The 26,015-nt window shown below is 41.7% G+C and overlaps 1 protein-coding gene across 2 annotated transcripts in view; it reads right to left on the minus strand.

Annotated features, from left to right (window-relative positions):
• Positions 1–26,015, minus strand: part of ANKH (ANKH inorganic pyrophosphate transport regulator) — a 110,273-nt gene that overhangs the window by 39,478 nt on the left and 44,780 nt on the right. Inside the window, exons 2-4 of one of the 2 annotated variants that reach the window (XM_076330361.1) lie at positions 11,880–12,096; positions 3,368–3,486; positions 2,146–2,229 (exon numbers count right to left, since the gene is read on the minus strand). In XM_076330361.1, the coding sequence (XP_076186476.1) occupies positions 2,146–2,229; positions 3,368–3,486; positions 11,880–12,096 (420 nt within the window). Of the gene's footprint in view, positions 1–2,145; positions 2,230–3,367; positions 3,487–8,193; positions 8,332–11,879; positions 12,097–26,015 lie in introns of those variants that run through there. The other variant, XM_076330362.1, reaches the window with a different exon arrangement.

Consider the following 26,015-nt stretch of genomic DNA (forward strand, 5'->3'; position numbering starts at 1 on the left):
CATGCTTTTAGGGTCAGCTTCTAAGCCCTACTTTTTTTTTTTTTGTGGGGAGGGAGGGCAGTGGCAATTAAAAAGCCAGATGTTTTAATGTATTCACTTCGGCATTTAGAAGCAGGAAGTCTTATGTCATCCTAATTGTCTACTTTTTTGAGTGAAATTTCAGTATTTCATCATTCTCTCTTCAGCTATCTGAGTGCCACAATGATGTAAATGAAATGGAAACTTTTGGGCTAATGAACAGCTCATAACTCAGTCTCGTAAGATTAAATGCTCAATCCAGAAAATGCAAAGGAATTGATTAATATATTATTCTCTTCGTTAAGTATAGAGCTGATGGCGTGCCTGTTAAATTCCAAATGTCTCTGGATGGGGGGCACAACTGGAAAGCCAACCGTGTTTGGTGCTGCGAACAGCAGAATCAAGGACAACCCTGCTGGGACATGCTGGCATTCAAGTGAGTTACAAGAAATACAAAACACATTGTTCAGTGGCAGGTTCTCTCCTTCATTGCTAAAGCTCAAGAAATACTTAAGAAAAATCACACTGTGCAGATGTTTATTAGGCAGGCCACACCGTTAATGAGGGTTTGCAAAACTGCTCTTTTGAACCCTACAAAAGAATTGTTTTTCAGTAAACAGAAGCAAAGTCAGTCACAAAAAGTGTGTATGTGAAGCTACCCAAGGAGAATTAGCTACTGCCTGCACACCTATTGCTTGTGTAGGAAGCAGATGTAGGTGTAGAGAGTTCTGGGGTATGGAGAGTCACAACTTTCTGTCTTCTGGATTTGCTCTTGCTCTGTACAGTATTTTGTTGAGAGAAGATGACAGGTGTCTTATTCTTCACAACCCTGGCACCCCACTCGTCAACCATTGTGGAAAGGGCATGTGTACCATGGCCAAAATAAGAATTTGTTTCCGTATTTAGCTGTGTATGACCTCACATGCATCTAGGGTCAGCAAACTTTGTAGGTCACATCGGAACAAGAGCAGATCCTGAGGGTTAAGGTCATTTACAGTAACTGGTATTATCTTCAGGGATTTAGTGCAGTACTGTAGAGGGGCAGACCTGCCAAACATAGAATAGCAGCTGACTGAATGGTTCAACCTGGTTTATGGTTTGCTCGTATTTAGTGGGAGGAAAATGCTATGTAAAATTGAACTAAGTGCTGTTGACTTTGTATTTCCTTTGATGTTGCACTGTTATTATCCTCTTTCTTACCCAGTCATTACACCATTCAGCTGGTAATGGGGCAGTATGGCAACTGGTTTACAGGTGCTGGGACTCTCCATTTCGTAATATTTTCATATATGCTTTAAAAAGAGGGCTGTTTATTGGTTCTCAAATGCTACAACACTGGCCATCAGCAATGTGTATGAATGTTGTTTTTTAAGTGTGTCTAATACAAAGCAACAGGATAGTTAACACCTCCCTCACAAATTAAAGTTCAAACAACGTTTGATCTTCTCTGCATCACCCAGGGGCTGTCACCACAGATCCCTTCTGCTGCAGTTCTGAGCCTTCACCTTTTGGACCAGTAACAAGAACAGTGCCATACTGGCACTCAGAAGATGGCTTACACTACTGTATTTCACTGGATTAGACAGCATGTGCAAAACTGACAGGTGAACTGGAGAAACAAGCCTTCACTTCCCCACCTACAAGCCCCACTCAGGATTCCAGTGCAACTGTGTGAAGCGTGGGGGAGAATGCACAGGGGGGAGAAAGGTCTCTTTCAAAGCACTCCGTCAGCCTCAGGATTGGTAGCAGCCATCGGTCTCTTTGCTTGACTTTTCTTTTTCCCAGATGTACACATGTATATGTAACTTGTTTCTCAGCCATTCTGAAACAGGGTTGTGGAGGTGCTGGAAGACATGGTCCTAGACCAAACAATCCTGGTTCCCTTCTCCTGACATTGGTTTGGGACTGACTTGGTCCAGTCAAGTGAGACCAGCCTAAACCACAACTGTCAGCAAACAGCCTCCACACGACGGGGAAACAGCCAGAGAACAGCACACAAGATTACTTCCTCTGTTGTGTTGTTCATGGTAGAGAGAGAAGGCAGTCTCTGTGCAAGAGAGTTCCTGCTTAGGAAAGCATCTAGTTGGTAACACAACGGAAACAGTGACTGCTAAGAGGAGCCATTACCTGAGCTATGACATCTGAGATGGAGGCACATCCCACCAGGAAACTGTACTTGTGTTTCAGCAGAATCCCAGCATGGGTCCATGCCTGAAAAAAGGCAGAGAAGAGTTTGGGAAGTGATTATGATATTTGTGAATGATTTCAGGTCCCAGAATGCTGTTTTCTGGTTGTTACATTGTACACAAACAACTTATAAAACTTTTTTCCACCAGCAGTACCTGGTGTGAACCTGGGCAAATATTAAGCCAGTAACACAGAGAAAGCACTGCTGCATTCAGTTCCTTATTGCCAGGGCTGACAGGGAGAATGAGAATTAATTTTATAGACTGTATAGAAATTTCTGAGCAGATCTAATATGAAACTGCCCCTTCTTCATAAAACAGATGCTGCACAGGATGGATTATCATACTAAATAATCCGAGGGAAAAAATGTTTATTCTCATTCACCAGCTGGATGCACCTCTGAAGTGTAATATTCATTGGCCCACTGATTTATACCGAGTCCTGTCTGGAAAAGAAAACTTAATGATCCAACTTCTTTTTATTGTCAGCTACTGATTCAAGCAGACAAAGTGGTAGAGAAAGTGGTGGAGGCATGCCATGAGAAGATTATCCTTTACCAGTTTTACACAGAAGTAGAGGCATCAAAGAGAGCTGCTATATTTTTATGTTGTGCAGGCCACAAGCAGTAAGCCTGGTGATCTGGGAAGCAGCAGTCCACTCCGTGTGTGGCTCTCTTGCCCAAGCATTTGAGATATACTGGACTTAGCTGTGCTTGCAAAAACTGATGGTAAGAAATACCTTTTCAACAAATTTGCTTTGAGAAAATATTGAGCTTATTCCTTGGGAGCTCTGCAAGCGATCTGGGAATGCATGGCAAATCCAACTCTTTCACTACAAATTGGAATGAGAGGACATACACAGACAACCGGTGCAGCTCATCACAAGATGACCAGTGCCTTCCAGCATGCACATACAGTAACTCTAACAAGGCAGCTGAGGTTTTTTACATTTGTCATGACCTCTGGATGTTCAAAGTCCACCCAGATGCTTTTTCCAGGTAGCAGGAGATGATGTGTCCAGGTATATCCAGAGCTACTGCTTGCAAAGAACACACCTTCCTTCTGCACACCTCCAGTTTTCCATCAGGTAACAGACTTTGTGAACTAAGGTCACTGAAGAAAAAAAAAACCCATTAAAATTCAGTTCTGAATCAGGCACTCACCATGGCATCCATAAAAGGGAAGGCAGCAAGATAAAGGAAGGCCCTCCGAGTTTTACTTCCTACTGATTCATCCACATGGTGCAGCTTATTAATAATGTAATACCCCAAATCGCTATATGCTGTAAAGACACAAGAATAGGAATGAATAATAAAGGTTACATATGGACTCTGGGTGAGATACTCAGAAGTACCTGAAAGACTGTGATGCTAGGAGCTCAGACATGCATCCACTTAGCAAACAGCTGCAGGGGCTTCAGGATATTATAGCCTCACGAGCTGCTGTTTATGACTAAGGAGTGCTCTCATGGTTCTTTTTCAGGTAACCTTTGGCAGAGGAGGGATAACAAATGGCTGGGTTGGGATATGGGTATAGTAAGTGCCACATCTGTTTGCTAAATGAACACACTGGTACTCCAGAAAATCTATTGCTCTTTCATTAACTCAAGGCTCTTTGTTAGAAAAGCTGTTTTCACCAGGCATTGTGTATTTCATGGGATGCAGTACCTTATAAATGCTGAAACCATCTATTGCCACTGCATTCTCATGATATTACCTGTAAACCTGCCCAAAGCTGTAAAACGATACTATGAATTGCAAAGGCATGCAACAAATCACACTCATTATGCTTCTCCCTTACTCCACCTAACGATCAGCTCTGCTGGGACTTGTCAGGGCATTGCGCCCTTCACTGTACAGTCTCTGGTCAGCCTCAACCAGCCTTAGTTTCCTTCCTTATCCAGAGCCAGCATCTCAGGAGCCACAGGTCGGAAAAGGGCACTGCTGGAAATCAGGGGGTTGCCACTTCTGGTCACCAGTGTTATTTTGCCATCCTGTTTCAACCCAAGATAAGAATTTTTAGTGTTGGGCAACACGCCTCTTGCCAGGTCTCTCTTCCCAAGGCGCTGGGTTGAAGACAGCACAGAAGCAGGGACTCACCACACAGCTCTCTAAAGAACTGCTTACATCTCTGTTAGTACCCATGTTATCCAGCTGTTTTAATAACCCCAGAGTCCTCCACATGACCAGGAATAACAAAGAGCTATGACTGGAGTCTCTGAACTATGGCGACTTACAAATATGCACAGTTAAATAATCCAAATAGTTTTTAACTTTTTATAAACTGTGTTCTAGACCTGCATATTATTACTTAGTTTCCTCCATACACTTGTAACAGCAGTTAAAAGAATGCTTAGGTTGTAAAGTCAACCTCCCAACACAACTAATGACAGAATTACTTGTGCCTGGGGAATCTTACCTCAGTTCTCTTCCACTTGTGTCTTTTTTAAGATAATGATTTCAAATGTGAACATCTATCTGATTTTCCATTTATAACAACTCTATTATCATTGTACAGACCTTCATATAGGGTATTTCAGGAAGCTTATCCTTTTCATGCATGCAGGTCACATAATCGGATTGACAAATGCTAACACTAGTTGTCCAAATAAATCTTTTTAGCCTAAAACTACCTCTCATAACTCATAAACAGTGTTTCGAAGCAATTAAAGTGGAGTTTAAGTCATCATTGTTTTGTGACGGCTTAGGGATACAGCAGTTAGATGGTTAACAGGACTGAAAAAGACTTTTTCAGACCGAACAAGACAGTGTAAACAAGGTGGTAAAATAGAAGGAGGTGGTGTGACAGCACTGGGAACAGGCACGAGCCTCATTCCAGATAACCAGGACTGCCCAAAAGATGCTAAGATGTTAAAAACTTTCCCTTTCCCTATGCTGGTCCCTACCTATATGTCTTTCATCTGAACTACGACTGTTAGTCTCGCAGTCTCACAGTTCACCCAGTAATCCCCAAGTTGCTTAGCCATCCTCCTGAGGCACTCCCAGCCTTGTTTCCTTTTGAAGGGGGTTGGGGAAGAACTTTAAACCAGGACTCCAACCTTTCCTCAGTTCAGGCAGGCCAGTTTAGTTCTTTAAGTGTTCATGTGCTTGTTGCAGTCCAGTCACACATCAAGTACAGCCTCTTTTTATTTTTGCATGAATACCCATTCACCAATTTTCACTCAATATTTTGAAAACTCTCTGTTATACAAGGATTTTTGCATGGTAAGTCCTTGTGGAAAGCCGCTTTTACAGCAGGGCAGTACATGGATGTTTCTGAATTGACTTATTTGAATGAAGGAGAAGTTTGGAAGGCACATGAGGCAAGCCACCTGTGAGGGTCAGATTCATCGAGCTCTCTCTTAGGTTCTGTTGAAGTTGCTTTACACTTCTCCCACACAAAAAGTTAAACAATGCTGCAGGAAACACACCAGCCTTATTCCCCACATGGGGACTGACAGAATCAAAGTCCAGGTGCTGAGGAACCTGCTTCTGTGGAGGGGCCTCCACCAGCAGTGCAGTGCTGGGAAGACAGCACGCTGCAAAAGTCACCCTCTGTGCTCTCCATGCACTTCACCTGCTCAGCTTTGCCTGCTTTAAATGAGACTTTTAAAGTGTTTAGAAAGTGAGTGATAAGTAACTTCTTCGGCTCTAAAAGCCATTGAGATGTTCAATTTTTTTAAAATTTTTAAGTTTACTATCACAGAAGAATTCACAGAATCAGAGGGGTCAGAGGCTGAACTACTTTCACTTCTAGGAACAGACAGTTCCTCACAGAGTTGTAGTTTATTGGCAGGGCAATCTCAAGGGACTTATACCACCAGAGCCCACAGCACCACATTTTTACGATTTCTAAGGATATCAGCACTGTGCTCTGTAAGCTTTAAGATTCTTTTTTCTCTCCCCCATTCAAAAAAAAAAAGTCTAACTGAACTTTTTAATGTGATTTTGATTTTAAAATCACAATGGCTAAGCTTAAAAGCTAGTTTTAAAATAGCTATTCCACATGTCAGTGAAAGCACACAATCACTTTTGCTGATGTCCATGAGTGTTTCCATCTTCAGAAAGAAGGACTCAGCAAGCTGAGATTTACTGACAAGTATACAAGCATGTGTCTCTGAGCTGTGAATAAAGCAATTGCTGATGCAATTAGAACTTAACCTTGGCCAACTTTACAAACTTATTATGAAGCATCGTACAAAATTAATAACACAGACAACAGAGCTGAAGAGTATTACATGAATCTAAAGCAGATGGCTCTTCCCATTCCTTGCATCATTTCAACCAAAACAGAGAAGTCCAACTCCAAGACAAGCTGCCTGTTTGCTCTCCTCTAATACCTCGTTTATTTTGATATGTCTATGGATTAGTTTTGCTACAGAATTTAAGCAGGAATTCTTGCTTTTTGCTTTTCCAGTTGAGCTTTAAGACCCAGAAGCTTAAGAAATGACTCTGAAAACTGCATACCTAATTGGATCTCCTCTTCCCTACACCAATTTCTCTAACAAGCCCATTGCTACCACATAAACTTCAGACATTCTTAAAACAACTGAACACGTTCTTAATGATGCCAGCAATCTCAAACAAAGAGCTGTACCGTAGTCATTTTGGAGCTGTCTACTACCCAGCATGTTATACTTACATCATAAAGAAAACAAAAAGAAACCCTCATAGGAAGTGATACCATTTACTTCCAGACACAGAGCTACATATGTCAGTATTAGCTTTACTGGAGGAAAAAAAAATGCAAAAATGTTTTTGGGTTAAAGTGTGTTCTTTTTAGATGCATTCCATTTTCATACTTTGCTGCCAGTTTTAAAAATGAACTTGGAGGCTTGAGAAGTAAAAATCTATTCTGCTGCTTGTCAGAAAGATGGCTCACATGGCCAAAACTGGTGCCGGTCAGGAGTTTGTTCAGCTAAGTGATTTGGGCAGAGAAGAAAATGCCAATTTGAGAAAAAAAAAAAAAATTGAATGGCAAATCTTCCTTTGGAGATGGCACAGGGTACATAGATTTCTTTATGTCTTTGACTAGCTTGACTTAAAGCAGAAGCAAAAGCCTGTGTTCCCCTTGTGAAAGCCCAGATGATCAGAGTGTTTTAGGCTTTGTAATTTTTTTGCTCATAGTAATAAATAAATTTTAAAAAAAGCAGCTTAGGAGCATCTCAATGCAGACTGATTACTGCAATCATATTTTTCTGTGCTCAGCTCTAGTTCCAAAATTGCATTAGTTGATTTTCCCAAATCTATCAATGACCGTTGGTCTCTGAAATATCTTTACGTAGGCCAGCATCTCGTAAGTCTCAAAATTAGCCTGTTTTAACTAAAAACCAATCATTGCTATCCTAAAATCCACAAATGCTTTGGTCATAGGCTTTCTTCCTTCTTCCTTTGACCTGAATACCTTGCTGATAAAAAACTGCCCCTGTTGTGGGAGAAGACTTGGGGCATGGGGAAGCATGTTACTACTTTAGCAATGGCCATCTGAAGATGCTGAAGTAGGACAAATTTTTAATGAATAACATCTTATCATCTTTTAGAATGAAGAAAAAAAAAGCAAGCCTGGATTATATTCTGATTTGTGTTCCTGTGCTATCGTCTTTTTCCAGGGCAAAATGTTTAGTACGAGCCTGTACAGCGGGCATGTGGGAACAAGACTGACTGTGAAAAATAGCTCAGGTTGTCAAAAGCCACTCTGTAACTCCTATTCTCTAGAAAATTCCAGTAGTGTTACACTGGAAATGGTGGGATTACATCTATGTCTCGCTTCTTATGCAGATCTTTCATGTACATGCAGTGACCATGCATGTGGGAAGTTCAAAAGAATCAGTGGAATTACTAGCAACTGCTAAAGTTTTCCCCTGTGCAATCTGTGCAGGGAGTGGCCCATGCCCGCTAGCCTGTCAGTAATAAATTGGTACAAAACAAATCACTCGCATGTTTTGACCATCCTGTCTGCTATAGGTTTGCCTGGTTACTAAAGTTCCAACCTTTTTTTCCTGGTGATGACAAACGATCCATCATGTAGTTTTTAATCAGGTGTAGTGGGCACCAGTTAAGGATGTCTACTTAAGCAAACAGGATGTTTCCCCAAAGTAACTTCTGCCTTGTCATTTCCAGAACCTCAGAGAGCTGTGGAAAGTAATATTAATATGCAAAAGGAAATAAACTTTCTCAGCATACTACTTCTCAGTAAACTAGCGAAAAGCTGAACAATGCTGTTTTATTGCCAAAGAAAATGTGCATGTCTTCCATGACACTGGTGTTAAAAGGACCCACTTAGTATGGCGGGCTTACCAGCAACACCATGAAATGCATTACATTAGCATAATGTTATATAAATGATTTCTCTCCTCTGTCAAGCTGGCAATTTAGTAAGATGTCAAAAATATGCACAGACAGGCTTGGCATCTTGAATCCCTTCTCTTACAGCCCAATATTCCCACCAAAAGCCAATCTCTGAAATAACGAGGCACTTTAGACCCTCGCTACTTAGTGAACTTCCCACCAGGAAGCCCTAACTGGCGGGAGTAGCTGCCCCCAAAATAGCACAAAGGAAGGAAGGCAGCACATTATCTTCTATTTCCAGATTGCAACTGAAACAGCAAATCCAGGAATACTGTACCGACCAAGGTTTGCAGCAGCATTATAAGTGGGATGAGAATATGGTTTCAAATCCCTTTGGTCAAGGTCAACTTGTTTCTTGGTTCTTACTGCTACCTGTACAGGGGAGTGATAGGAACTGTTGGTGAGGACTTTGCAGACATTCATGGGAATGTGGTGGGGTGATGACTGAGGGACCCAGAGCTTGCAACTGTGAGTTCAAGTGGTTTGGCTCAGCCAGTCACTCCCACAGAGGACTGCGTTAGCCCTGGTGGGGCAGCAGTAGCGGGGAGCTGGTGCTGAAGCAATGAAGCATGAGTCAGGTGGGTGAAATGGTCTGTTTTGATATTTTAAATAACTAGAGGCTGCTGTTTGTGAGGAGCTGTGTGTGCAGACTGCAAATAGTCTCTATCACAGTTGGAAATGTGGTGATTCACTGTGGTCACTGTGTTTCTACCACCACTTGTTTTCTCCCTTCTGACTTTTGGTACTCCTCCTTATTTCATTGGGCTTTTTGTTCCCTGTTCCTTCCTGGGCTTCGACAGTCCACGGCAGACAGTCATGTCGTCTTCCTTAGCCCCATATACATGGCATGTAGAAGAAATTCAGTCCCCTGAGCGCTGTTTGTTTCTCTTTTTCATCTGCTGAGCATCGGTAACCTGTATTTGTGTCTCCTGTAGGTAGCCTGTGATAGGCTTGCAGCTGCTGGGGAGTAGTTGCAGGTCCTAGGAGGCTGCCTATCTGTCACTGGACTCCTTCTCTTCCTCCTGGTAGGCAGGTTGTGCATCTGTGGGTCAGAGAAGAATAATCAGAATTTGAAACAGGTTCAAAGGAAACTTGGAACATAAAACTTGGCAACATCACCCAGGCAATTGGTGCTAGAATCTGACTAACTCCATTCTCTCGGGCAGTCTGCCAGTCTCTGCTGTGGCCTTTGCATATTTTCAGGCATAGACAAGTTAAAATACTAAAAAATATTTTGCAGTCTGCAATATCTGTGAAGCCCTTTAATTCAGGACTTTACAGCATGGTGAGTACAGCCTTCCTTTTTCTTTTTTTCCCAGTATCTGCAGAGAGGGCATTTCAGAGGTTCTGAACTCAGCAGGGCTCTACTTCCAGGCAAAGGCAAGAAACTTATCTGGCATGTTTTCCAGCAGTTGCCCCAAACACCTCCCTTCAATAAGAAGTCCCACATGGAAAAATCCAGCTATATCTTTCACCTGGAAATTTGATGATTATACTTTTTCTTAATATCTATTGTAGCTTAAAATAAAATGTTGGATGACTAGAAAATATTTCTTTATCCAGCTGGCAAAGCCAAAAACTTTGACCAGCACTGGCAGGAAAACAAGTGAGCAACTAGAAGAGCAGCTCTGGGGGCTGAAGAAACGTTCCAAGCAAAGAAATATGAGAGCCAAACGTACAAATGGCCCAAAGTTGAGCCCATACTGACTCAATACAGCAGCCTCAACTGTAAACATATTGAGGGAGTGAACAATCAATACCAGTGTATTAAATTAACTTGAATGCATGGAGTCAGCTTATAAAATTAGCAACAGCTTACCCCTGGCACAGAGTTGCCATGGCTAGTGAGCCGTTACTGTAAGCATTTATTATGACCGTAACATGGAGTAAAGGTAAACAGCACAGGGCTGTTTTATCAGTGGTAGAATAAGAAACATGATGGTCAAACAAACTGGAGTGCTTGGGAAGCACATAAAGCTGGTGAATATAGCTGGTAGCCTGTTAAAGGATAAGAGCAGGGGGCATTCCTATTTACCAGATGGCTCTGGTACCTACATGGGCAGGAACTGAAGTAGTCTACTCCTATTCTATTCTATTCTATTCTATTCTATTCTATTGTAATTCTGTTCTACTCCATTCCATTCCATAAGCTGACTAGCAGCACGTGGTGCTCTTGAGATACTAATAGCCTGATAATGAATGGTGCCTCACTTCCAGGCCACTCTGTAATTTCACAGCAATTCTGGATATTGCCATCACACTCACATTTCCCATCTTTCTGTGATGGAATGATCCCCTACTGCTGGTCATCCAACTCAACCCTATTGCCTGTCAACCAACACATGCCTCCATAGGCTGTTGCATTACCTCCCTCCTCCCAACCCTTAGAGCTCCCAGCTTTTAGGATTTTACCTGTTGAATGCAATGCACTCTCTGCTTCTTCCTCCAGCATCTCCTGTTCCTCGTTGCTGAGGTCCAGAGGTTTTGGCTCTGTAGGATGAGCCAGAAGGTGCAGAGAATCTGGTGCAGTTCTTGGAGAGGATGAAGTTAAAGTCTTCCAGGTCACATGGCTTTTTATTGCTGTGGCTGATGCTTGGGTTGATATCCCATTTCTCCAGGCTCTCAGAAACTGGCAAATTCTGTGGCTGCCTTACTTTTTATGTTCAGTTCATATCTGGTTGTGTATTTTCTTTGTTTCACAGTACACTCAGGGAGCTGGTCTCAGTTTGGCATAAAGTGCTCTTAGTAACTACTTCTCTTACAGATTAATTATTCAACAGAAGTGGATGATGACTAGCACTAGTAGAGAGTAATACCTGATATTTTAATGAGGATGCTGGCACCTACTTGCTTAGAGTTTTGTACTGTGAGGTAAGTGCAAAGGGATAGGTACAGAGGGAGTACACCGACAATGCCACCAAGTTCTGACAAGCAGCCCTACCAAGCACACCTTGAAGTCCTGCTAAACCCATTCGGGCAGATACTGCTAGTTGATCATCACTACCTAACAGTAAGACTGAGCTATCAGCTTCATGCAACCTATCAACCTTGCCAAAGTTTTGCTCACACACCTGACTGAAAGAGATCAGCAGCATGTTTTGCTGCCAGGCAGGAGAGCCCTGGGGGTGGAATCTGCCACTTAACAACCTGTTTAAAAAGTCATAAAAATTGCATGGATGGGCATGATATCAGTCCAAGAGATTTAATCTCTTTTGCAACTCCTGTTGCACTTATAAATGAAATCTTAAGCCTACATATTAATCAGTTTGAAGAACAGGCAAAGAAAGCGAATTAAAAGACATATTAATTAGACGTGAAGTGACCTTACCTATTAAGGTATGAAATACAGCAGCTACAGCGCCAGCCACAACCATGCACAAAACTGCTTTGGTCCTGTCTCGCTTGCTGTTCACAAACACCAGACCTACATTTTTGAAGTCACTCATCGGACCCGTGAAGAACTTCATCAGGGAGTATGCCAGCCCATAGCTGGCCAGCATTTCCACAGCATCTTCCTTGACAGCAGCAATGCCCCTATTCAAGGCCTGTTGAAACACAGAAAGAGCAAATAATGTAGCACATGTGGAAGTGTACCAAAACCAGTCTTCTGCAGCCGGTTTCTGAAGGAACAAGCAAATTCAGCTCTCATTGTTTTCACCCCAAGTTGGACCTTATTTGTCTGGGTTCACCAGCAGTAACTTGTGACTTGTGACACAGGCAACTTCATAATTTCATATGGACAGTAAATTAAAGTCAAGAAGACTTGAAGATAAGGTAAATATCTATTTCTAAAGTATATAATGGAACTTCTGCTATACCAGAAGTAATTTTCTTTCCTTTTTAGAGTAATTTTATGACCTGCTAATAATCACGGATGATACAAGACCATTTAAATGCCACTTTGAGGCCTCAGCCCTGAACTGAACAAAGCACAGTCCCTGCAGGCCACCTTTACAGGTAAAAACTCTGACATTATATGCTGAAATTTCAGGAGCTCAAACTTTTTTTCAGTGTAATGAGCTCTTCACTACATCCCATGTAATTGTTGTAAACAGCTGATATTATTCTATTATGTTTATTATGAAACTAGGCCAAATATGCACATGACTAAACATAACTGTTCTCCTTTCATGTATTTCACAAGGTTCTGATCCTATATTCATTTATCTCCTTGTAGCATATTTAAAAAGAAATACAGCACATGTATTTCAAGACATATTCAGGTTCAACTAACCTACTAATTCATTCTAGGTCCGTATTTAGGAAATGTCTGCCAATGAATCACTGAGAATTAGATGGATTATTTTTATAACTAAGGTGAACCATAGAAAAAATGTGTAACGTTGCTTCAGATTCCAGCTTGCACCAAAATGCTTCTAAAATATTGAATAAAAATGACAGAATGATAAATTTTATCTTCAGTGTGACAGCATCAATCATCTGGTACACCCAGCAAACTGTTAAAACAATATTAGAGTCAAAAAGCATGAAGGATGAAATACGACTTGTTTTCAAAAGTAGTTAGTTCCTATGGGTTACAGCTGATGTGTGCTGACAGGGCCATGGCAATGAGGCCAACCAGAAACACCTCGCCAACCCACCCTCCAAATCTCAGTCTATCCACTTACACAGCAGTTCTAATACCACTTTTTCTGAATGAGCAAACCAGGCAGAGTATCATCAGGTAATCGTGGTGAAGTCCTTCGATTTCAAATGTAAGCATAGTCTTTTTGTTGCAGTCTTTTGACTTTTTTCCCCCCCTTCCAAAGACCATATAAGGAAGCGACTGCCATTAACTTCAAAAGAAACCACATCCCCATAGCAGAAATAAGCATTTTTCCTACTGTTCCCCACTCTTTCTGTGAGATGTGCTTAATTTTTGAAACTAAAGCTGCACTGTCAACACAGCAAAAAGCTATAGAAAATACCAACTTCTCCATCCTTGATATCTGCCAAATCTCTCTCTTGCAACATGCTCTGACCTGAACACTTGAGGCTCCAAATGCTTTCATCTGTCTTGCTCTTTGTACCTTCCTGAAAATACCATGTGTTAGATATGAAATATCTGCAGCTGCTATATGCAACCTTTTCTGGGATATAGATAATTCCATCTATTGCACTGGTAAGAGTTCAAATTATATTTAATCTGCAGATGCCAAAACCACTAGTGGGTGCATAAAACTGTACTCAATTTGTGGAAAAGACCGCAGCCTCTGAAATGAATAGTTAAGTTTAGCTGTCTTTTGTGATGATGCTTGTGATGATGTTGTAATCGATATCAAGGTGTATACAGAGTTATAATCTTTTCATTTAAACTTCCTAAAGATGCTGAATCTCCCTGCTGCTGTTGCCAGTAATAGGCAAAAAGCCTTAGATTATGCCATATAGAGGGTTCCTTGATCATGGCTTTTTCCTCCTCTTTTCTTTTGTCAACAGCGAAATATTTCTGGCAGCTTCAATTTAAAGAGAAAGCTAACCAATTTCAGGTAGTCTGGTTTAAAGCTTCTCGTTACATGTAAACAGCTGAATTATTTCCAGCACAGTTTCACAAGCACAAGTCCTTCCTTCCTGGTTTGGACAACTACTGAATACCAGAGCCTGTGGAGGATGGTAATCCACTTCTAACAAGGTCCCTGGGATAAACGTGGCTTTAAGAAATCACATTCTGTCAAGAGGCATGGCACTATGATCCCTCTGCAGAGAGACAAATCTTTGCTGAGCACAGTCCCCAAGCCAGTGAAACTAGCTCCGTGTGACTCTGGCCCCAGGGTTACTAAGTTTTCCACCTAACTAGGACAGACAGAAAGACTTGAGCACTCCTCTTTCTTTCCCTCTCTGGTTTTACAGGCTGAACTCTGATCTCTTTTGTATGAACAAGTGACAGCCAAGTAGATACTTCTGACCAATTTTCCCCAGAGACACACTGTGTACCAGGTAAGGTAAACTGGCAAAATCCAGAAGGGACTTTCGTAAGAGGTATGTTGCCATTAATTTCTACTCCTGTGGAATGGTTGGCTGACATGATGAAATACTCTAGAGGCTAGCCCTGAAAAAGCAATCCTCCTAAATGCTTCTTTGGAAAGATCCTTAGGAAATGAACAGTCAATAGGGCTGTGTACAGATTGTTTAGCTTCTGTAGCTTTCTTTTTCCTTTTTCACTTTAAGATGACAATGCGAAAGGTTCTTCATCCTCAACTTCCAAACACTATACGAGAACTTGTGTAGCTTTTCTACCCCATGTACCTTAGAATATTTTTGCTACTGAAGCTGCTGATGTCATATTTAGTATCCTTAAACCCACAAGAAATCTCAGTTACTTGATAAAGCTGCTTTGGAGTGCAATCTGAAAGACAAAGGCACTTGATCTTTCATGGCATGCCAGCCACGCAGTTGGTAATCTTCCAGTCTATTTTCCTGTTAGATTTCCAATTAAATCTCTCATAAAGGAAGAAAAATATAAACCAGGGCAAGGTCTCCATTTTTTTATCTGACTCTATTTTGTACACTTTTTGTGTGAAGAAAAATCAATAATAAAACTTCATCAGTAGCATCTGTATTCCATGTTTGTTTCACACACAACAGAGCATATCTCTACAAAGATTTGTGTAGCCTGTCAATGAAATCACACAGAACTAGGTTGTAATAACAACAACAACAACAACAACAACAACAATACTTAATATGAGAAGTCAGCTTGATCACACATATTTCAGATGCCATCCTACTTTCAGCTGGCTTATTCACACCAAACTTGAAGGGAGAACTAGGAAATCCAGATGCTGGAAGAAAGACTATTGGTGATGGCACCTTCTCCTGAGTTTTTAATGAACAGCTAACCTAATACAGTAGTAGGTGAAAATGTCACAGTAAATTGCTATTCATCAAACGCGATTAAAACAAAGCCACTGACATTGCTGACCTTTCTTTTAGAAATAACAAAAAAGTGCACAATACTTCCAGGCTGAGCATGATCTGGTAGGTACATGAACAGGTTAGTTGAAGTAAGTCATATTCCTAAAACACTTCTCAAAAAGGCAGGCACCAACATCTACAGCTACTTCTATGTAATGTCTTCTATGACACATTATGTTATCACTAGAAAGAACAAATCTTTACTATAGAACCCGGTAACAACCCCTTGAGCCTTTTTTTATGAATAATTGTGTGCTGTCTCTAATGTTCTCTAAAATCAGAGAGAACTAGCATTTTTAAATTCCCACCCAAAAGATTCAACTCGGAGGAATACCAAATAATACACTTAATGACATTTCAAGCCAGTAACCACGTCTTTACAATTGGGTACTGCAGCTGGCTTTATCCTCTTAGAAGGAACATATGAGACCTCTATCAAATTTTTAGGACATGCATAATGGATGAACCCAACAAACCTTTGCATGCAAAGGCAGCAATTTAAAAAGAAACAATTGTGAGAAAAATGTCAGGGGTCTAGCTTGTCCTATTTTGCATGAGCTTTCAGCACTATTCACTAATGTTGGCAGAAAAGGGTTGGTTCCAATCTACAGCTATACACCTCTGTTGCCAAAAATTCAAAGTCCGTCTCTTAAGCTGGTTTTATAGAGTTTGACCATTTCTCACATGATCCTCCCCTCCCAGAGACTACTGGATGACTGATGTTTTACTTTGTATTGGATTAGACATATAAAAGCATAAAAAAAATCCACTGAGAAAGCCACACCTATTGTGTATGTTTTCTTCTGCTTTTGAAAATGTTTTATTACCTATGTACTGCATAGAATTTCAATAGTCTACATCTAACTAGAAGGGCACATTTTCTACTTCATTTGAAGTTAACTATTGACTATGCAGTCAATACTTGACCAGTGCATGTGTTTCAAATAAAAGAAGTAAAATCCAAGAAACTTAGTTCTTGTCAGTCCTCAATTTTGCTTATCCTGGAAAAGCATACTGTGACCTAGTGAAAGCTGGCATGTTCCTATGGCTTCTTCAGTTTGAAGCTGGGATTCTGCCTGAGCTGTTTTCAAGTCTGTCCCAGCTAGTTATCTACCTAAGGGTGACATCAGAAACCTGCTCAATTTGGCACTAACTTGGCCAAATGTATGTTCTGTTCAGCGAACATTTGTAAGATGTTCCCCCTCCCCCTACATCTTTCTTCCTACCTGCCCTCCCCCAAGGAAATGGAAGAGAGCCAAAGTATCCAGTTAAAGAGCAAGCTGACGTAGGGGACAGTCTTTCTCCTGTGTCAAATAATCCTGATGATTGTTGGCTGAGTTTTCATTTACTAAATCCTGTCACATTGAAATCTTCAGCATCAAATGTACCAGCTGGCTCTGGCTGTTCTGCCTCCCCCTGTCATCAACAGCACTGCCAGAAGGACACCTGACAGATCCGATGCTCTATAAGCATGGCATAATCAGACCACTGTGTCAGTGCTACCTGAGTGTTATCCCATCTGCATCTCTGCTTCTGGCTGGGTTTCTCGTAAAGGCAGGAGCCACTGGTAGGCAGTTTGAGGGAAATAGCTAGTGCTCTGTGCAAGACTTCCATGGATGTAGACATAGAAGTGGGAGAAAAAGGGGTAAAAATAGCACGCACACATTTATTCTGTCTCAAGAAGATTGCCCAAACATAGTGTATGAAGAGATAGCCCTGAAGGGGTAGAGGGAGTCTGACCTTGTAGCTTGAAAATGATGACTGAGGAGTGTTCATTGTTTTGGGCCTTTTTTTCGGTTTGGGTTTTGTTTTGCTTTGTTTTGCAATGCTTTTACCCTAATTCAGTATCTCTAATTTTTGGTCAGCATCTGTTGTAGATCATGTGTCAGATGACTGAAATGCCATCTGAGGTCAATTCCTATTAGCCCACTATTAAAATACTTGACTTCCCCCCTGCTCCCTGATTAAAGCTGGCCCTAAGAGAACAGCTAGTCACCCCTGTCCACAGCACTGCAAGTGCTGACAGTTCAGTTCAACCCACTGAAATAATCCCAGTCCCCAGCAAGAGGCAGCAGCCCTGACTCCCAGTCTGAAGGAAGAAGAGATACCCATCCAGAGAGAGGGACATCTAGATACCTCCATGGTATCCTTTCAAGAGCATTAGGACTGCCCTGAAAATGAGAGCTGTAGTTCTGTCTCTTGCTGCTTCCTAATTCAAAAGAAGCTGGAAATGCAGGGCAGGTGTCACAGCTTTACCTTAAAAAAAATGTTAGTGTACCAAAATGTCAATCAAATTTACTCTGTCTGCTTAAGTAAGGAGAACATGGCCTAGAAGAAAGGCTGGGCTGTCGGGGAGCTGGAAGAGTAGTTACAGCACACTACCCTAGGGCACCTACTGCCTGTGTGTAGATTCATGAACAACAACTAGCAAAACAAGGCAGAGAATAATACAAAACCCACAGGTGACTGCAGAAGATAATGGCCCAGGACCACAGGAAAGAAACCAGACTCAGTGAAGCCAAAACATGCCTCATTTAAAACTACATTTGACAAAGTGCCAGAATATTTATGACAGGGAGCAATCTTGGAGGGGTGAATCAGTTGCTGCAGATGGTTGCCCTCCCGCAGGACGTGGAGAACACTGATCCCAAAGCCAAGAGAGCTACGAGCCATGACGGCGGGAAGCCCTTCAGGACGTATTCCCCGGGTAGTATCTATTGAATGGGGATGGCTGACACCTGTATGAAGGAGACCTAGACCACCGCCATTAGCTGTGGAGAAACCCATCCCCTGAAGTGAGACCATAACTGTTAATTTTTCCTGGCCTTTTTTAGGCAAGGAGTGCTTGTCAGGGCACAGGACAGAAGCAAAATCAACATGTCAGAGATATTCCCCTGCATTATGACTTCCCTGGTATCCTCTGGATGATGCTAATCAATTGTCCAAAATGTATTTAAGGTGAAACTCGCAAGGGAATGCTTTGCTCTCATGTGAGCTTTTAATTCAGGTTTCCCTGGAGCTCATCCACAAGGGTGAGAAGCATTTGTGGTTACGTTACAGAAGTATGGCTAACTCCAGGCTGAGATTATTTGTCTTCAGATCTTCTTCACGTGGAGGCCAGAGACTCATTTTCTTTCAAAAGCTATTTCTGTTTCTAAGTCTATGAGTATAGACAAATAAAATTGAGACATAAATTGAGACACATAAAACTAGAAGAAGGTCGGCTCCCTGTCTCTTCAAAATGCCCTGTGGAATAGCTATCATTTCTTCACCAAATTCCATTTTGATTACTTTTAAGTGCTAGAAAACACTGGGGAGAATACAAATGCGTATCACATGCATCTACACACAAAGAACATTTGCCTTAATCACAAGTGATACAGTATCTGCAGCAGTGCTCCTTCTTTTGTTTTGAATTTCTCACAGAAACAGGCTCTGCTCTCTTCCTCACATTATACCCCCAAAGTAAAAAGTAAGCTGATTTACTATCAGTTGCATATTTCATAAAATCACGTTTTCTCATGTTTATAAATTACATCTCTGCAAGGACTGTTATAAGACTTGTTTATATGCACACAAATTTAATCTACACAGTTCCCATACCTGTCAGTCTCTCACAACTCTGGCATATTGCCTTTTTATTAGCATTAACTTAGTCTCTGCTGAAATACTCCTCATGTCTCTCTCCTCCTGAAATGGAGATTGCCACTTTCTCCATGATCACACCTTCTCACTAGGCTCCAAAGCACATGGACAGGTTCGGGTTGGAAGAGGCCCTTGGGGGCCAGCTTAGAATGCCGCCCTGGGCTGAACATCTGGGAGATGTTGTGGAGGAGACCCCACACCTTCCCTGGGCAGCCACCCTGAGAGGCTACTCTCACTCTGAGCCTTAACATGTAACCAGAACTGGCATCTGAAGATCCACAGCCATCTCCCTTGCACATTAAAACACGCTCTCCTGCCAGCGGAGGCCACGCTCCTAGCATTGGCCTGAATTTCCGTTTCCCACATTTCCCCTTCCTTTCCCGAAGGCTCTTTTGCTTCATCGCTCTGTACCACTTCTCCTCGCTGTCTTTCACCAAAGATCTTGTCCTTGACAAAGCTTACCTATATTTTCACCTCATGGCAAGAAATTATTTAGCTCCACTCGCCTTCCAATTTTCACCCTTCCTGTTCTGTTGTTATTGGCTTTTTCATAGATATAACTTACCATAAAGTAGAACAACATTTTTCAGTAGTTTAATATTGTATTCATTTCTTTTGTATTTCTAAGTTCATGCATTACATACGAAGCTAGGCTTTTGCTTTCTCACTGTTTCACATATCATAAGTAGTTCTCTTAAGAGGTATTTTTTCACATAAGGTTACCTGACACTCCCAATTACAAGATCCTGTATCTAGTGCAAGCCCATTTTTTCCACTTAAAAAAAAAATCAGTCTAGGCAAAGACCTAAATTGAAAAAAAAAAAACCACCAAGCAAATATTTTAACATATCTGCAAAAATACTTTTGCCAATTCCAAGAATAAGAAAAATTAATGAGGTTTGTCCCTGGCTTTGTAGATTTTTAACCATTTTCCTTAAACTTTTCACATGAAAAAAATCTTAACGCATGCAGAATTTGGTGAAAATTTCTGAAATTTGGCAGAGGCTATGAAAAGTGCCTTTACTTGGCCAAGCATCTGCAAACTCTGAGTTGCACAGGTTCAGTAGAACTTGTTAAACTACTTTAACTGCACAGCAATCTTGTCTATATTTCAGCTGTGCTGAGTGTGCTCCTGGGCATTAAGCTTAGAGCAGTGAAGGTCAAGCACCACACAGGACAGACTGCGTAGGTTCAAGTCCTTAAGGTACCAGGAGACAAGGAAACACGACCTGTACCATTAGCTCAAAGCAAAAGGTAAAGCATTTCTCTTTCCATGGACTGAAGATGCAGTACCCTACAAAGACTTCTTTCTCTGAGGAATTGTGAGGTGGTTTACTCTCCTATCTTGGCTCTTGCAGAACATATCCTGGGGGCCAGATCTGTAAAATTTGCTTCTATTGCTTCAGCTCTCTTATTTCTGTACACTTCCCACTCTTTGTTAGTGATTAAGATCCCATGTCCTCCTACTTGGAAGACTAATAATTGGCATTTCCTCTCAATTTTCTTTCCATGTGGAATTTAAGGGATGTAATAATTATGCCCAGCAAACTCTGCAAGAGCCAACAATCAAATTCGAGGCTGTCAATACTGCAGCAAAATATTTTAGTATCATCACACGTACCATCCTACCACTTCATGGCTGCTCTAGAGATTACCCTACTGCTGCTATTGTTTAGAGTTACTAATTTTGCCACAGTCAGAACTGGTAGTCAGCTGGGAGGGGTGGGTTACTTCGTTGGAGTATGGCCACGCAAACAGGTATTTTGGGGTTTGGTAACAAAGAAGTGGAAGCCTCCCAAGATGGATGTCCTGCGAGGGGAACCTTCTGTTAAATCAGCAGCTGATCCCTTTGGGAAATAACCCATTGAGACACTTAGTTCAGTGGTAGCTGTCCAGGCTGTTTTGATTACAGAAGATGGTGAAGTTCAGCCTCAGTGACAATGTGCAGGATGGGACCAAAACAGCTTCGGATAATGTGGCTGCAAGGGAAGACACTCACTGTGCAAAAATATCTTTTTTTCCTTAAATCACTTTCAGATGTGACTAAAGCGCACGTTAGTTACTCAAAAGTTGAAAACGTCAGAATTAGGGGCAGCTACCTTTTGGTGTCTGCCTCTCGCTCCCTCCCTCCCCCAGCATAGTTCAAATTAATCAGCAGCCAGCAGCAGACCAAAGTAAGTGTAGCTTGCAAACTGCAACCCCTCTGTTGTCAGTGGAGCTCCCATAGTCATTCAGAGCTCCCTGGAAGTGTCATCATGTATGTCTGCTGGGCAAAATATGTAAAGCGACCGAGTCTCTGCCATTTAATGAACATTACTTGTACATGAAGAAAGGCTAAAGCAAACTGAAACAAGTGTCTGCAGGTTTTGTTCATTCAGCTTGGGTAAATGTTCTCTCTCTCTCACTGCAGACAGGAGAGGTAAGGACCCTGCTGAGCAAACGCACAAAATTCTTCACTTGTCATATGGCTGGGCTTAGGAAGAAGAAAGGCAAATAAGTGCAGTTTGGTCTTTCATCCTCCTCAGTACTGCGCTAGGTCAAAAAAAAAAAAAAAAAGAACAATCTATAAAGTACATGTCAAAGCTACTACGATTACAAAAAAATATACCTAACCATCAAATAAGGCTTCTGTGCCTGACTTGAGAAGTGGGAGCTTGCCCAGCTGTCCCTGAAAGTGTAGTACAGCCCTACCTTTATGTGTACTTAGTGCACTATGCAATTATCTGCTGTCCATTAGCTTACTCTCACAGCATTTACCTCCCCATGTGGCCCAGCACGTTCTAGGGCTTTTCCCAACTTCAGCCGAGCAGAACGTATTTGAGGTCTGTGACTTTCATCAGCTGTTGTGTCAGGAGTAGGGAGCACGGCTGGTTAAGGTCCGTCATTAAGCAGCTGTTCCCTCCAGCATGCTGCCGGCTAGGCAAAGCACAGTTTGGGCTACACAAAGCAGAGTTTGTCAGGTCTGAGTGCCTGCAACTGCAAGTGTAGAGCTGCCAGATTAGCTCATGTCTTAATTGCTTAGAAGCGACAAACAGAGGGCACCCAGATCACCAGCCTAAATACAAACTTGGTGTTTCCGCTGCTGGGAACACCCATCGTAAACAAAGTCCATAACATCGGTAAGAAAACCTTTCATTTGTACCTGTTTTTCTTTCCCTTCCATTCTTATTCTTTGTACCAGCTTTATTAGGATGAGATTAAGGTTATTCAGTCAAATTGGAAACAAACTGTGGATAGTGACAGTGATTTACTTTCTCTAAGGCTGGTGAATTTATTGCAAAACACACTTTGAAGCACTTCCAGTTATTACAGCACTTTCCAATACTCCAATACCTGCAGAAAGCAATGGTCTCACTAAACCGGTAATTCCGCCTCTAGATTTTGACCTAATGTACCTGCTTAAAATAAATGGGAAGCGGGTGGTAAAGAGGTGGGAGCGGAGGAAGACAGAAAGGAGAAGGGGTAGACTTTCTCCAAAGTAAATTTTTTCTCTCAGAAAATCTAATCTTCTATGCCCCCTGCCTAAGTTTTGAGAACCTTGAACTCCTCTCCTGGTTCTTGCAGGTGGTGTTGACAGGATTGGCTAACGTTTCCTTTTAAAAATAGCTCAGCTGGTTCTCTTGGTATCCAATGACATGAAGTCAACAAGTCAACTCACAATGAAATTACTGCACATGGGTTTTTCCAGGCGGTGGGTGTATGGAGCACAGATAACTAAGAAGTTTCTCTTGAAATCATGCACTCTTTTTGAAACCCCCTATCTTTCACAAGGGGAAGCACAATAATATTTCTACACAAGCAAGGCTGAAAATACCCTCTCTGACCTAGAAGAGCAGGAGGCCATGGGAGAACCTGATTACTGTTGCTTATGTGATCTCATGGCAGCTGGGAGCCCAACTGCTGCTGTTATAATAAATGGCTTTCCATGTTAATGGAAATACAGGTAAAATACCAACTAATCTGAAACGCAACCAGGCTAGCTACGCTCTGTCCTTACTGGATTTGATAATAAAGAGGAGAACTGGAAAATGTATCAATGTTTCAAGCTTTTCCTGTGTACCTCCTGGGAACACATAAGTTATGGAGGGAGACAAAAAAGCCGCCTTTCTGAATACAGTGGGACAGACAAACCCTAGAGCCAGGGGTTCGCTGGAGTAACCTTTAAATGCCTGGCAATAACGCATCCTGTTACATCTTGACTGAAATCCTTGGCTAATGCTTTTACTAAGAATTCCTTAAGCAGTACCTAGGCACTCTTATCCTCAGGGAAGAAGAGACTTGGAAAACCCGTGGAGTTGTAGCAAGCCTTGTAACTTTTATTTCTATGTGTCTGGCAGGGGTGAGTCTTAACCAGAAGTGCAGTCACAAGTAACTTTGTGAGTGTTCTTGATTATGCCAAATACATGGTATAATTTGACACTTAATCTAATTTCAGCGGTGTCTACCCCTGGGTTCACAAAATCCAAATTAAAAAAACCCCATATTTTAAAATCTCTTCCAGCTGAAGAGGTGATCAGACACACAGTGGATGGGTTCCTCCACTAATTGAGGATCTGTACATGGTGCTGCAGTAATTCTTAAATGGGTTCTGCTGTCTAACAGCATCTCTACGGATACCTTCAGCAACAGAGCACCCGCCATCATGAGACATTTGATACATGAGCTCAATGCTCTCAGCCTTGTGCCTACACCAAACTTAACTCCAAGCTTAAAAATATCTTTACTGACATCCTTTCTCATTCTTGCATTCCTTATGACCTGATGCAATGATCCCTTCTTATTAAAAGTGATTCTTTCAATAGCAATGAACATTTTTCTACTAACCCACTCCCTCTAACCCTCGACTTGAAGTGCATAGTTAAAACTTATTAGCTCATTTTCATTTGTTTTATACAAGCACAAGACCCCGACTTGTTCAGTTCAGTAAAAACACCGACAGATTCCCAGAAGCTTAAGTGAAACTGATGCTGAAACATAGTAGCACAACAGGTAATTTTGCTAGCAGGTTCTCTCTCTGAGTCACTGGTTTTAAATAATGGATTTCCTTACTCCCGGATTTCAAAAGTGGTAAAAAATGCAATGAAGATAGACTATCTACCATTCTTTCACACTAGTACTCTACATTGTGCAGAGGTTTCACGGAGAGAACAGCCTCCCGTCACAGTCCCCCCGCCCCCAGACCAGTCTTGTTCTGCTTTCTCAGTCATTTAACACCCTATTTCCATAAAGTCAGAGGAGATGCAATCTCTTTTCTATCTTCTCCATACCCGTTTTTTTTGTCCTTTTGCTGATGTGCAGGGAAGTGCACAGGATGTAAAACATTAATTCAGCACAGCTAAAATTTATCTCTGAGCTGCTGTAATATGAAATACAAAATTGGCTTTGGATGGGCATCCTGCCAAGATCCTTACCGAGGGGGAGAGAGTCAAGTTGAGTGTCACACTATTGCCATTGCGGGGATTGAAAAATTGAGCTGGCTTGCTTTGATAGTGTAGTATGGACTACAAGCTAATTTTACTCAATGAATTCTTCACTACACTTCTCTGTCTACAGGAACAATGGATTAAAATTTATCCTTTGCTGAAACCTTCAATGCTAAAGGATAAAATACAATACAAGGTACAAGGCTGAAAAAAAAAGAAGAAAAAGAAGATAATAAAAGGACCAACATTACCACAGACAAGTTGATGGTCTCTGGAACTAGCTGTATTTTGCCTTAACAAAACTTGAAAACTTGTGGAGGGGGACACAAACCCAAACATGGCATATTTCTATGATAATCTACCCAAATTGCCTGCATTCTGTCTGACTGCACAGACAACTCTGGTAGGGCTTAGCAATAAAGCAGGAAACAAAGGACACGTTTCAGCTCAGCTTCAGTTTCTGAAACTGTGGGTGTAAATAGCTTATGTTGTGTTTGCAAGTCCTCAGAAAAATGTAGCACAAGAAACTCTACTGGCTTCATCCTTGGGGCTTAACAACAGGGTTTAAAACACTTCTGCCTGTGTAACTTGCACACATATTCTATCCTCATTCATCTCTTTATTTAGAAGCACTGTTTTTCTACCTAAAACAATAACCATAGTGGATACTTGATTTTTAAAGCATGATGAGATGGACCAATACAAAGCAGTGGATGCTCTGCTCATCACCACATTTCCACAGACTCCAGCTTCTGCGCTGGCGAAACATTAACCCTTAGAGGCTGCTGGGTTTTCTTTGTTCAGGCTTCCAGGGCAGTCGGGCAAAAGTGTTAAGTGCTCCCAAAACAGCTTCTGAAATGTGATGATGCTAAGGCCACCAGCCTGGACCGCAATGGGCATACCATCTTGGGGTAAATATAATGCTGAAGGCTCTTGTAGGGGTGGTGCATAATACTAGAATATGAACATTGCAGAAGCCTTCATGAAGCCAACAGCACACAGCGATCCTGACAGAACTCTGGTTTTCAGCTTCTGTGGTAGAAAAACTGAAATGAGGATATCCACAGCCACTGTGGAACACTTCTGGGAAGTAAGTGCCAGGAAGGCACAAAGACTACTGAGCCTCCAGGTACAGGTCAAGAACAAATTAGTCTATGCTGGTCTTGCCAAATAAATTCCTTTGGACATCAGGGAAATGAGGTCCTGGAACAGACCTTCTAGAGTGGTAGTGGGAGCAAACATCTGAAGTATTTTGAAGCAGTCGACACTGGTTGATGTCTTACAACAGAAGCTGGAAGGTATGCTTGCAAAGGAAACGAAAATTTCTTTGAGATAATGCCGTGTGATGGTTTTAATCGCTACTCCCTCTGGTCATGTTCCTGCTGATAATCTAATATGTTTGTTCTGAGCAGGCTAGAATAAGAAACTTGTTCATACTAGTCACAGGTCTCAAAGGAAAATTTCTAACTGGAGCTAAAACCAGG

This window comes from Aptenodytes patagonicus, chromosome 2 (assembly GCF_965638725.1).
Source record: "Aptenodytes patagonicus chromosome 2, bAptPat1.pri.cur, whole genome shotgun sequence".
Lineage (NCBI taxonomy): Eukaryota > Metazoa > Chordata > Aves > Sphenisciformes > Spheniscidae > Aptenodytes > Aptenodytes patagonicus.